Source organism: Adelges cooleyi, unplaced genomic scaffold (assembly GCF_023614345.1).
Source record: "Adelges cooleyi isolate 19-005CV unplaced genomic scaffold, UGA_ACOO_1.1 ACOO_flye_CR_arks_rails_tigmint_CR_PRNA_651, whole genome shotgun sequence".
NCBI classification, from domain to species: domain Eukaryota; kingdom Metazoa; phylum Arthropoda; class Insecta; order Hemiptera; family Adelgidae; genus Adelges; species Adelges cooleyi.
In genome coordinates, this window is record NW_026096352.1 from 5,429,290 (window position 1) to 5,442,471 (window position 13,182).

General features: G+C 29.7%; 2 protein-coding genes across 3 annotated transcripts in view; both read right to left on the bottom strand.

Moving 5' to 3' along the window:
• Window positions 1–259: 259 nt before the first annotated feature.
• LOC126844245 (Fanconi anemia group I protein-like) lies at window positions 260–7,202 on the bottom strand. Its single transcript, XM_050582279.1, has 24 exons — window positions 6,825–7,202; window positions 6,333–6,443; window positions 5,956–6,131; window positions 5,699–5,866; window positions 5,370–5,602; window positions 5,086–5,288; window positions 4,887–5,023; window positions 4,735–4,817; window positions 4,527–4,673; window positions 4,191–4,383; window positions 4,000–4,129; window positions 3,604–3,921; window positions 3,388–3,546; window positions 3,119–3,316; window positions 2,899–3,047; window positions 2,652–2,822; window positions 2,433–2,581; window positions 2,124–2,359; window positions 1,879–2,049; window positions 1,423–1,817; window positions 1,275–1,347; window positions 1,065–1,208; window positions 882–980; window positions 260–526 (listed from the first exon to the last, which is right to left on the bottom strand). Exons 1-24 carry the CDS (start codon window positions 6,936–6,938, stop codon window positions 389–391), a joined length of 4,095 nt encoding a protein of 1,364 aa, XP_050438236.1. The 5' UTR covers window positions 6,939–7,202; the 3' UTR covers window positions 260–388.
• A 1,852-nt stretch (window positions 7,203–9,054) lies between these two features.
• The window catches only part of LOC126844299 (myosin-I heavy chain), a 45,154-nt gene continuing 41,026 nt past the window's right edge, over window positions 9,055–13,182 (bottom strand). Inside the window, exons 28-34 of one of the 2 annotated variants that reach the window (XM_050582395.1) lie at window positions 12,489–12,694; window positions 12,130–12,428; window positions 11,847–12,054; window positions 11,263–11,546; window positions 10,955–11,194; window positions 10,666–10,869; window positions 9,055–9,714 (exon numbers count right to left, since the gene is read on the bottom strand). In XM_050582395.1, the coding sequence (XP_050438352.1) occupies window positions 9,547–9,714; window positions 10,666–10,869; window positions 10,955–11,194; window positions 11,263–11,546; window positions 11,847–12,054; window positions 12,130–12,428; window positions 12,489–12,694 (1,609 nt within the window). In that variant the 3' untranslated portion in view covers window positions 9,055–9,546. The remainder of the gene's footprint in view (window positions 9,715–10,665; window positions 10,870–10,954; window positions 11,195–11,262; window positions 11,547–11,846; window positions 12,055–12,129; window positions 12,429–12,488; window positions 12,695–13,182) is intronic. The other variant, XM_050582394.1, reaches the window with a different exon arrangement.

The following is a 13,182-nucleotide window of genomic DNA, read 5'->3' on the forward strand; positions in this document are numbered from 1 at the left end:
ATTTTGTTTAATATCTAAAAAAAAAAAATAATGAACTGGTATGTGTGCGACAATTTGTTTTGTCGAACCTCTACAATAATCATTTGGTCCTACTGGCTGTCTGCATTTACAAAAAGTTATTGATTGTTAATAGGTTGAAAAAAACAACCTATTAAAAAATGTACTAGAGGATTTAGTATTACTGTCTTACTTTTTGTAATGAAACCAGAATGTTACACATACAAACACAAATTTACACTATTAAGTCATTACCATGATATAGTTTCTAAAATAAAAGAAAGTTTTATTTAACTGACACTTTAACATAAAAAATAATAAATCAAAACAAAAAAAAAATTCTAAAACAAATTTTGTGTGTATGCCGATAAAGCATAATAAAAATACAAATTTAATATACAGGTGAGCCAGTAGTTATCGAAATATTAGATTTGCGTTTTTTTTGTGGTGGCTGTTCACTTGCATTTATTTGATAAGATGTATTTTGAGCAGTATTCTGGTTATTGGTTTCTAAATCTCCATCGCTATCCTACAAAAAAAAAAATATATTTTAAAGAATTAGACGTTTTGTAATCTACAATTTTAACTTATTATATATTTTGAACTAGGCGTTATTCTTATTCTTAAGAGAGGTGTTATGCCTGTATAAACTGTGACCAATACAATCTCCCACCATTGACAAGTTATAGGTAACAGAGCGCAAATGCGCATACTTAAAACATATGGCCAATGGTTTTAGGGCATGTACAATAAAAATGTGTTACTAAAATATTCTAAGGAAAATTAGTAAAAAGTGGGAAGTTATATTTACAACATATCGTCGCTACATTCACTATAAGAGATCCAAATTTTAATTATAATTGATAATACATTGTTATTTATACCTCTGAATTATCTTGTCTACTGAGTACTTCTTCAAGTTTTTGCAAATTGAGTCTAAAATCTCTACTCGACGTCAACTTTATATTCATCAAATCTTTGTCCTAAACAACAAAATACATTTAAGTGAATGTAACTAATATTCACATATCCTACAAAGAAAACACATAATAATATACTATACATACTTTGCACTTCTTTCCTAATTTGGTAATCAGATTCGTAAAAGTTTCCAATTCAGTAACCACTTTGGGAATGTAACTTGCTTGCCGCTTAGTTTGTTGTTTTAGCTGATTAGATTTTTTTTCCTTTTCTGTTAATGGCCTGTCGTGCTGTAACAAGAAAGTTAACTTAAACAAATGATAAACGGACAACCTAAATAGATGACAATGACATACTTCAACAAACATAATGAACTTTGAAACATTTGGAGACAGCAGCTCATTGATAATTTGAGTTAATTTTCCCAGCCTAAAACCATGAAAATTATTAGACATTATAATAATAGTTAATGCAGCAATGTATTAATAACAGAAAATACTCAACAAAGCTTGTTTGTAAACTGGTTCATGGTATGACGATCGAATAAGAAAGTGTTTGGTAACTGTGTTAACTGTCTTGAATACTTGATTTAATAATACAAACACTGATTCTGTACACTGACCTAAGGGTATAACAGATTTTGTAAATGTGTTGGTAGCTAGAATAACAAGTATGGTTCGATGACAGATGGCTTTTTCTCTAGCCTTCAGCCGATCTTGGCACACAGCTTTGATGGTTTTTTGTGATGCGTTTAATTCAGCTTTTATCCGGGACAAACAAGTCAATACGTGGTTTAACTCGTTGCATAGACATTGACACAACACCGGACACAGGGTTGATTTATTATAGTCGGTTATAATTCTTAACAATTTCATCTGCGATTCGTTGTGTTTATTCGACTGTTTTAAACATAAAATTGCAAAATTATATCTATTTTGAAATTGTTTTCTACAAACTTACTTTGCTAATTCGGCCAAATGATTTGCATAGTATTTTAATAGTATCTGCCAACATTATGGGATCTTCTTGATTTGCAGAATATAAACCCAATGTTAGCGTTAAAAATTCTTTTGCATTTGGTGTGTTTGAAAATGAATATTTCTCTATCACAGTAGATAACCATGCTAAAATCTGTGTATACAAAATGTATAGACATTAAAAAAACAGAAAACAAGGATTTAATGTTCATAGTTATAGATTAATACATTTTTAACTCGAGGATTATTATTGTTGATGGCGTGACAGATTACTGAAATACATCCAATCAAATGGCTTTCAATTTTATCTAACAAATCACTGGAATCTTTGTCGACATCTTGGCTAATAGAAGCATCTATCTGGTTATTTGATTCTAACACAGTGTCCAAATGTGAACGAATGTTACGCAGTACATTGAAAAGTTCTGCTTGTTCATCACTTGAATCAATTGCATCATTGCTATCTATGTATAGTACCAAAGTAATAATTAGAATTACGTAGAAGTGTAACAATTTAAAACTATTGTTTTGACTTACTTGAATCCGTTAAAAACTTATCTAACTTTTTATAATAAGAACTGACTAGAGTAATAATTTGTAAATAACATTCCAATCCAAGCTCTGTTGTGTACTGATCAAATCGAATTTTTTCCCGTATGTCGAACAAAAAATGATTATACAATACTCTAAAAATATACACATTAATAAAATATTAAATTCACAAAAAATTATGAATCACACAAAATTATTTCATACTTAGTTAATTTACACAGATTTTCATATAAATTGCGTGGTTTTAAATCATGCGAAAGTTGTAACTTTAATTCGGCTATATGGTTTAATATCAATTTCAAAACGAATTCCCAAAGTCTTGTATTTTGATTTAACACATCAATCATTTGTTTCGAACTACAATTGTTATCTGAACTGTAAAAAACAACACAATTTAACATTTTAATTAATAATTAATTGCATTTATTTGCAACAACAATATAATACTTACGTAAGTAAAGACACAAATTTGTACAACACATCAAAGTCCAAATGTATAATGGGCTCAACAAATTTAGAAGATTTTAAATCACTAGTTGTTTCACCTTTAGTTTTTTTATTTCCCTTGTTATCTTTTTTCTTACTGGTTTTGTCAGCAGCCTAGAAGGATAAAAATAATAGTTAAAATGGTTTATAATGTTTTAACAAATAATGTAGAAAATATAATATACCTTAACAGCATCTATAATGTGATTATACTTGGAAAATAATTTTTGCAACTTTTCACAGCACTTCTGGTCTTGATCAGGGCTGGACCATGAGTTAATAACATATATAATCAGAGCTTGATAAGCACTAAGAATTTGTTTTATAATATCAGCATACTCTACAACATTGCATATTACATCTAACAGACTGTCATTATCGTTCTTAAAAAGTAAAAAAACAATGCAATTAGGTACAATGTATTTGAAATATAGATTTTCATTTCAATAATTACCACTTTGATTTCATCAGTGTTGCATTCACTGTAAAAGTCTACCAACTGGCAAAGTAGATTTTTCAGCGACTCGCTATCACTCTCAGCATCTTGACTTTCACATGAAAAGTGTTTAACCAACAAGTGTTGAGCTATAATGATTAACTCTTCTAGCGGTTCCTGTTAAAAATATATGGTAATAAAAGTTTTCTCTCTTTACACTCCTTTTGAACTCACGTGAATTATGAATCTTCCATCTTTGCCCAAAACTATTGCTTTGTTGAATTTCAGTGATTTTTTTGTACCGCGTTTAGTACACCATGAACCCATATGATCCACTATTAGACTAGTGACACACATACACAATTCGTCATTATGTGAAGTGACTTTTAATAAACCTCTATACAATGTACACTTAATTTCGGCTTTTTGGAAAAAACAGGTTTTGAGAATATCCAAAATTTCTAAGCAAATTGTTTTGTTGTTCTCCGAAGAATCTTCAGTATTATAATTTTTTGAAGAATATACATCTACAGAATTACGATCCAAGACCATCTATTCAAAAAATAAAACTTTAATTCATATTATAAGTTTAAACTTATGTAAACACCAAGTATATTAAAAATCTATAACCTGTGTAAAAAGCCCAGGCCATGAGTCTTGACTGTTGGTATTTTGACTCAATGAAGTGAAACTATCCAAACGAACACTGCATAATATTTCAATGAATCCCATTACTGCACTATGCCTTAGTTGAAAATCTCTAAAAATAAAGTTAATTTAATTTTTGATTTCTATGCCAGGTCAACCTGACTGTAACTTACTTAGACATAAGTTCTTTTCGTAAAATCATAATTACATTGTCACGTAAATAAGTAGACACTTTTAAAACAGGCATTACAGCATAGGTTACTTTATCTGTCAAGCCGACAGGCATTTCTTTAAACAGTCTTAACAATTCTGCATTATTTTCCACAATGGTTGCTCTTTGATTTTTACAAAGTTTATGTAAACACTCTAAATGGCAAAGAATACTCGTTCAAGAAAAAAAAAGCGCTTATAAGGTTTAAGCAAAATTTGTTAGTTACCTCCTTAAACACTTATACAATACTATAGTATTATATTAATCAAAATTCTACATTATCATGTAATAAAATTACCTAAGTATTGTTTAGACGTAGGATTGGAAGCTATAAAATTAGTCAAACTTCGCAAAACACTTCCTGTAATAAATGGTCTTTTGTTGACCAACGATACAATGATAAACAATCCTAATCGATGGACTTTACTTATGGTATCCACATTTTCTAAAATAAGATAATATTATGGTATGTTAATAACAATACAAATAAAAATCAAGTCACACACTTTTAAACACAGACGATGTTGTTCCAAGAAATGATAAACCCAAGTTGACGAGTCCTTTGAACACTTTTTCATAACTTGATATTCTGAATTTATCAAAACGAAAAATTGATATTTAAATCTGCAGTTTGTCTATCTATATTTTGAATACTTACTCGCTTTTTATGAATAACTGAAACTGTTCATAGGCATCATAAATATTTGTATAGTTAATTCTTAACCAACAGGAACGTTGAACATTTTCTTCTTCTTCCAATGACTGTATTACTAATTTTTTAACTAAAGAAATTACCTAAAAAATAACATACCAATGTTAAAAACTAGATAGTTATTAAATTCAGATATTACACTTACAAGAGTTTCATAAGGTCCACAACAAGACATAGTTAGTAGAAATGCTAACATAAATGGACCAAGGACTTCATTTGGTGCTCCTATACAGTTTTTAATGTATTTTGTTATATCGCTTACAAATGAAGCATGTACTTTAGCAAAATCTTCTAAGAGAAAGAGTACTGTACTTTCTGCTTCCATCATATTTTTCTTTTCTCCGACTTCTAAGAATATCCAAATCATAACATTAAAAGAGAATAACAAAATGTACATGTTTATATGTCATATGTATTTATATATTTTACTTTGCATGGAGCCTATTTCAAATGGATCGTTGTCATCAACATTTTGAACACCCAAATACTTGTTATCAAAATACTTTTGCAGCGTACAAAACAGATTTAAAAAATCACCACTTGTACAAAAGTGTAGCATTTGTTGTAATAATGGTGGTATTTCTTGTGGTTCCATTTGATCAAAATACGAGCATAACATATTTATTACTAACTCGTGCTCTTTTTCGCTTAGTTGTGTTCTCCTAATAACAATTACATTTAAAACAAAAAAAATTAACTGGTACCACATCTAAATAAATATTAATACTGATCAGTATTCTACAACAGAAATCAGTTACCTGAACATGAGTGCTAGTGGCACTATAGAATTTAATTCCACTCTGTAACGGCATATATCCTTGATAATCATTTCTTTATACTCAGCACCGGTTAGTTCTAAACCTTCGGTTCTTAATGTCTTCACTTCAGATAAAATTTTTAATATTTGTGGTATCAACTCCTTCCAACTTGCAATTATATAAAACAATTTAAACAAGTGCTGATTTGGAAGTTTATTAACAATTTTTTCTAATAAATATGTTTCTTTTAAAAATACCTCTGTATGCTATTTTCATTTGATGATTCAATATCTTTTTTACACATATTAACAAATTTAATTAGTTGTTCAGTGGAGAGTTTATTTAGTTCTAGTGATAGACGACTAATTAAACAGACTTTCATTTTTCCAGATATTTCTGCTTTGTTTATGGCATTTAGCACGTACTCATAAACCTAAACAAAATATTAATTTAAATACATTATTAAATTATAATTTTTAAGTTACACAGTAGATTTAAAAATAATAGTGATCGAGAGTAAACTGAAACCACAGCTACAGTCTCCTATTCAGAAGTATGAATGATACAATATTAAAAATAATTTGTACCATTTATATTAGGTATTAGATAATAGATAATGTATTATATTTCTTACCTTTTCAATAAGTTGTTGGGCATCCGGTTTTACTGATAACCCTACTAAAATATATTCCAAAATTTTTGGTCCATCTTCCCGGTCAATTTTTTCATCTATTAATGGATAAATCTATAAACAATTCAAAACAAAAGTTAATGTAATAAACTATTTTTATAATATCAAATAGAACTCTAGTAGAATTTATCATTGGCTATAACTATCAACTAAGTGTATAATACAGGTAGTTAGGACCTTCTTAAGCCTTGCCAACTGCTTATTTTATATTTTGAAATATATTTTTAGACTACAAAATTTAGTAGTATTGACATTTGACTAATGATTATGTCATTAGTCATTTGAGACATCATTAATATAAGCTATTCAATAAAATACTTCTAAAATTACAGTAGCATAAAGGAAATAACGGGACAGCTTACAAATCAAGTACATAAAAGATAATTAATTTTAACAAGAAATAAGCAACATTAGTTATAAATAACTTAATCTTACTGTATCAACATCCAGTTCTTGACTAACGAATGACTGAAATTCATCAAAATCTTCACTGCTGTTTAGTCTTTTGTTGGCCAAATCAACAAGTGTTGTAATTTTAGAGTTACTCATGTTTAATATTATTTAACAAAATATTATAATATTTGCTTTAAAGTATAGAATACAGAAAATTATTGATCGATATAAACCACTAAGTATAATGAACACAAAAAAAAACAATTCACAATTTTAATTTAACTCAGTTCCACATGAATATTTACTATTTACATATTTCACGAGAGTCGAGACTCAGAATTCAAACTTTAAAATTTTAAGTTACTAATTAACTAATATGCGGTTAATATTATCGTGGAGTAACCTGTAGTATTACTCTACTCTCTAGCCTTACGGGCGATACAAAGAGAAACTGAATTGGCGGGAATGGAAACATGATAATTAGTGATAAGAATAACGTTATCAACAATAGTTGTATGTTGACATTTATCAGGATAAGTGTCAAGGTGGATACCAAGGTAGATTTGTATAGACCCCGGAAAGTGACACTGTTTTAAAGGCTTTTCATTTTTTTTTATATGTTTTCAAATGTATTAACTATTAAAAAAATAGGGGTTTTATAGCATTTAAATGTAAGCACCTAGATACTTAATAGCAATTTTAGGTAACGTATGTTGACCAAGTCAATCCATCTTATCTCGTTAGGTTTTTTCTATATTTACTGCTGTTCAGTGTTCGCTACTCAACCCATGAAAAATACACAAGGTCCCAACCAATTGTAGTACCTACTAATAAATAATAATTTTAAATATTACTTCTAATTAATAAAATGATAAAAAAAATCTAAAAAATAACAATAGATACAGTAATCTATGAATTATTATTTTTTTTTTTTTTTTATTAAATATAGTCCGCGACAGCTGTGGTTATTGGACTGTCATTGAATTATTATTATTATTTACGCCTTAAGGGGCCTCTAAACTATATTTTATTAAGGCGCATTGTATATGCAATTATGTTTAGCTTGCATTTTTAGATATTTATATTAACACAGGAAAGAGGATCTATTTTGATAATAATTTTTTTTTTTAATTCTATAACGTATACAAGCTTTACTTTTGTATAACAAAATATGTTTATACTTTGAGTAGATATTAGATATAGTCTTACAAATAATTCTATTTAAATTTTGAAAATTCATTAGGTTTCTTCAAAACATTTTTAAGGTATCGATGAGTCTGTCTTGTGTAGGTTCTTATTAATAACTTTTGGCCCTTTTTGTACATTTTCCTGGTAACATCAATGGTTAAACCATTAGAACCAAATAGTTAATTATCGACTTCTTGTTAATAAAAAAGTGGCATAAGCATTAACTAGCTATATAGATTATAATGTGAACACTGAACATATTATAGAACCTATAAAAAATAAAAAGTTAACTTGGAGTTGCTTGGTGGACAAAAGCTCGGTTGTAGTCCTTAGTTACATACAACACTGATTAACACGATTTACAAACCTAAATTGTATTTGACTCTAAAAGAGATCCTAAATAATTAGGGTTTAACTAGGGTTGTGGTGAGACAAGCTGTGACATGAATGTAAACAATTTTCTATTAAACTTCTACAATAACATAGTTAAAAAAAAAACCAAAACTTTATAGTGACTTTTAAATGTATATATTATATATATTCAGGAAAATTTTAGTGGCACATCAATAATAGCATACAATAGTAGGCCTACCTACATCTATTTTTGTTGTAGACAAAAAATATCTCTTCGTTGATATAATAGTACTTCATGGGTACTATAAATTATAAAATTATATAACATCATTAGTTTATAACAATATTTGGCGTATTTTTCCATAACATATATGGTAATAATAATAATAATAATGCATACAAAATAAAATATTTACAAAAAAAAAAAATATTATAACAATAATAATGTTTTGTTTGTTCGTAAAGAAACCATTGTAACAGTTAAGTAGCAAAGTAAAAATTAAATATTATTGTATGGAAAACTTTGTTAAATAATTGTACATGTTTTTCATATATTATGTGCATATATATAATATTTTGTAATTATAAATCCATACTTAAAATGTATATATTTAATATTATTATAACTATAATTATAGTATGTTTGATTATAGTTGATTCATATAATTTAATACTTGTAAATAATAATATATATTTATTTAATTTTAAATTTCTATATTAACTAAATAATGTAAAAAATAAATAACGATATTGACAATTACACTAAAAATAAAATATAACTCAATACTAGCTGGTATTTTCGATAAATGCCTTGAAAAATATTACAACCGGTTAATAAATTAAAAATTACAAATATGTTATGACTAAACAAATCAATTAGCAGTTACACATAATAATAAAATGGGTTTACTAATGAGCACAATAAAGCATATTTATTGTTGACTTAACACATATCAATATAGATAATAAATAATTATAAATATTAACCTGAGCTCAATAAAATTAAAATAAATAAAAAAATATTAGTTAACACAAACATACCTAACCTACAGCTAACAAATTGTCAAATTATTAAATAAAGAAATAAAAAAATTGGTATAGGGTTGTTAAGAATACAAAACATACTATTTAAAGGCGACAACGCTTTTAAAGCATTACGAACAATGTAGATAAAAAAAAATTAATAATAATATAACTGTTTATTTTCAAGGGCGAAGATAATTTATGTTTGCATTTCAATCGCGGGCACTGGTTTATGAAGAATACTAACAGGTCGGGAGCTTGAGCCGTTGATGCCGCTTTTTCTACCTCCTCCATCTCTTTTCTTGAGTCCTTGTGGCGATTGTAATACTTCCGTGTATTCTCGTATTAAGTTGGCTACTTGAAACGCCTAAAATTAAAAAAACTCATTATAGCATTTTCAGATTAAGCCAGTATAAGTAATAAAATAAAAAAGTATCTAATATTATATAAAGGTTCTGATGAAACTGTTTTTTATTGCCGGTTTGGGCGAGGATCCCGGTTCGTAGTAAAACAATCACTTTCACGCTTCAATGTAAATTTGTAGATATTAAATATCCATCGACAAAAATCATTCAAAAGGCAATAATGTGCTTAATGTGTTTTTGGTATTAAGGTTGAACTTTGTAATCTATATATAATGTGTAAACTACTGTCTAAAAATACGTTTTTTAACCAATCGATATTAGCCTATTAAAACAAGAAATCCATCAAATTGTGTATCCCTAGTTTTCCTAAGTATGTTTTCGTGATATATTTGTTTGCATTTTATTAGCATGGAAAATTTTAGTTTTTCACTTAAAACATTTTTACTTAAAAACCAATTAACATTTTTACAATTTAAAAAAAGATTTTTAAAGCTGAAATTTTAAGTATTCAAAATCACTCTCATGATATTTCATTTTGATTTTATCAAGTTACAGCCCATTGAACTGATAAAACTAAAAAGTTTTTGAAAAAAATGTATCACGAAATCAAAAAAAAAGTATTTTGAAGTGTCATATTTACGCTTAAAGTATCTTTCTTAATTGAAAACACTTTAATTACTTTCCTAGTTAAAATGTTTAAATAAAATTTTTTAATTCCCTATGCTAATAAAATACAACAAAAATCACGAGGAAACTCTTGAGTACATTAAAGGTCTGAACATTTGAACATTTTTAAGAAAAAGATTAATATTTAAAAAAAAACAGTAATATAATTCTTGTAGGACACTCATCTTTGTAATAATTTTTAAAACTTTTGCTATACTTTGCTCTTTAATAAACGTTATTAGCGAGACCTCGAACTTGGTAGTTTGGCATCGGTTAGTGTATAATACCTGTGATGTAGTTAAGATGATCTTGCTTTGTTTCTTATCACTACCCGTTATGATCATGAGACAATTAACAGCTGGGCTGTAGCTCAGAATGCTGTCGTATTCGTAGGAGCATAACGTGTTACGGGAACGATGCTCCAGTAAGTGTAAGCCAGTTTGATCGACGGCCAGCCAAAGGACTCGAGGCCAATTGGATGTAAACGATTGCTATAACGAATAACAAATCAATGAAATTATGAGGTATCTAATTACGAAATTGTAACCTTAAATGAATCTCGCTCTAAATGTTTACCATAACGTCGAATATAGTAGCCCTATGAAGAGGCCAGCTTTTGATAAGGTTTAGGAATGCCTTTTTAGCTTCTGCCGAAGTCATGCCTCTAAGGCTTTGGTGATGCATAGCTACGTCTTCATTTGGCACGTTGGTCACAAGTCTCGTTGGAAGACAATGACACGAGACTTGCCGGTATTCCATAACTACATCGTCGCAGTCTCCTAATTCTACTTGAGCTTGTAGCGCAGTCAACATAACCTGATGACATTTGATCACAATGAGATTAGAACGACATAGTTTTGCAAGCTATCAACTAAACTACTTACCGCTTCATTGTCGGTCACTGGGAAACGATCGCACCGGAGACCGTGGAGCACTTGATAATATAACAATTCTTTTTCTACGGGATCATCCAAATCCATGTATTGGTCGAGAAACAGATGTTTCTTGAACAAGAATATGTGACTGTGTTTCCGGATGGGTTTGGTCGTACTGGCTCCACCGGTGTTGGCATTTCTATATCTTTCCCATTTTGACATGACGTCGGCTAATTTTTCTTCAGCCACTAGACTACGCTCCGAATTTCCTAGAACCTCGTAAATGGCGTAACCTACACAACCAATAAATAACCATTATTATTACTAATGTACCTTGAGCAATACTTATAATCAGTGTATGAAGTGTATTGCAATAGAATGTTGTCTCAACGTACGTGTGTAATTACAAAGTCAGGGGAAAGAAGAAATTACTGGTATTATGGAAAACGTAGAGTTTTTCGGGGTGGATTGAGAGATGATAGCAGATAGAAAAGTAAAAAGAGTAGAGAAGTAGAGGAAAAGAGTAGAGTGGTTGGTCATAAAAGGTAAAAAATTCAAAAAAAGCAAAATTGGTAATTTCTAACGAATAGTACCCATAGCGGTTTTTCGAAGACCAATTTTCATTTTGACGATTTCCACTACATCTTTAGCCGTCGACGAAGGATGAAACTCAATTGCGTGGTACTGGCCGTCCATGAAATGGAACCGTGCATATATCAACCTTCTGTTAATGGTACACAGTATTTCTTCTCTAGATGGCGGCCACTGTCTCCTCCTAGTACCCTGGGTTTTCGACACGCACTGAAACGAGTAATATAATATGTTAATAACCTGTTGGAAAGTTTATTGACATGCAGTTCAATCATGCGCTTATACTTTTTCGGCGAAACGAGCGTATTTTCCTTCCTCGGTAACGCAGTCTCCTGCACACTTCCGTAAATGAGCTATTAAATATTTTCGGATATTGCGTTGCGGTGGCAAGATCACAGAACAAGTGAGCGACAACAATGCCCAATGCCTTAGGTTTACTCGAGAGTTGGGGTCGGGATGCTCTGTGGTCTGTTTGATCAGTTGTAAGTACAGCTCGCACAACAGTGACTCTTTTCTCATCGACCGTTCCATGACCGTTTGTATTAGGGTAATGTGTTCATCTTCGGCTCTTCGGACCACTTCTCCTGAGATACAATGGTATTTCAATAAAATAAAATTGGTAAAAGCGTTGTTATAATCGTTACCGTTTTGACCTAAACCAGCGTATTTCAACATGATTTGGAACATCTGAATGGCCGTTTGTTCGTCTTGTTCGGACAAGCGACTGAGACTCTGCGGGATGGGTTGCCTACTGAACGACCAGTATGAACCTGAAAACCCTTTATACGTCTCACCGTGTTCCGACCCAATGTGTTCGGCCCATAATTTCTCCAATTTGTGTTTGCTTAGTCTATAATATACACACCGTGAACATATATAAGAAATATATTAAACATTACAGTGGAGTCGGGCCATAGTGGGGACAGAAAATATATAAAAGCTTTTTAAAAGCTAATATGTGCTTAAAATTATATTTTGAGTATAAGGAAGGTTACAATTAGGGTTGATCGTTTTTTCTATAATAATGTGTTCCTATTGTTACTCATGTTTCGTAATCAACAACACAATAAAAAGTTTTTAAAATACTTGTTCACTGTTTAATGTTTTTTCCTTGGCACATAACAATCTAGAAATTGACCACGGTCAAGTGTAATTTTCCCTATTTTTCGTGCTTTCTCATAATAAAAAATTTTGTTTAACAACAAATTGTCGAAAATTGTATACGTTATAGTCTCATTCTATATCTATGTACCTGAAGTCTAATTTTAAGACTTTGAGCCCTAAAAAAGCAAAATAAAGAAAAAGTGTCCGGGGTGAAGTGCTTATGATATGTTTTGG

What these genes read in the sequence shown, in the direction of transcription:
- LOC126844245 (XM_050582279.1), bottom strand. Translation starts at nt 6,938, where the DNA reads ATGAGTAACTCTAAAATTACAACACTTGTTGATTTGGCCAACAAAAGA. An exon ending in CCCAACAACTTATTGAAAAG is followed by an intron (nt 6,132 to 6,332) that starts GTAAGAAATATA and finishes TATTTTGTTTAG; the next exon opens with GTTTATGAGTACGTGCTAAA. An exon ending in CAGTTATTCATAAAAAGCGA is followed by an intron (nt 4,818 to 4,886) that starts GTAAGTATTCAA and finishes TGATAAATTCAG; the next exon opens with AATATCAAGTTATGAAAAAG.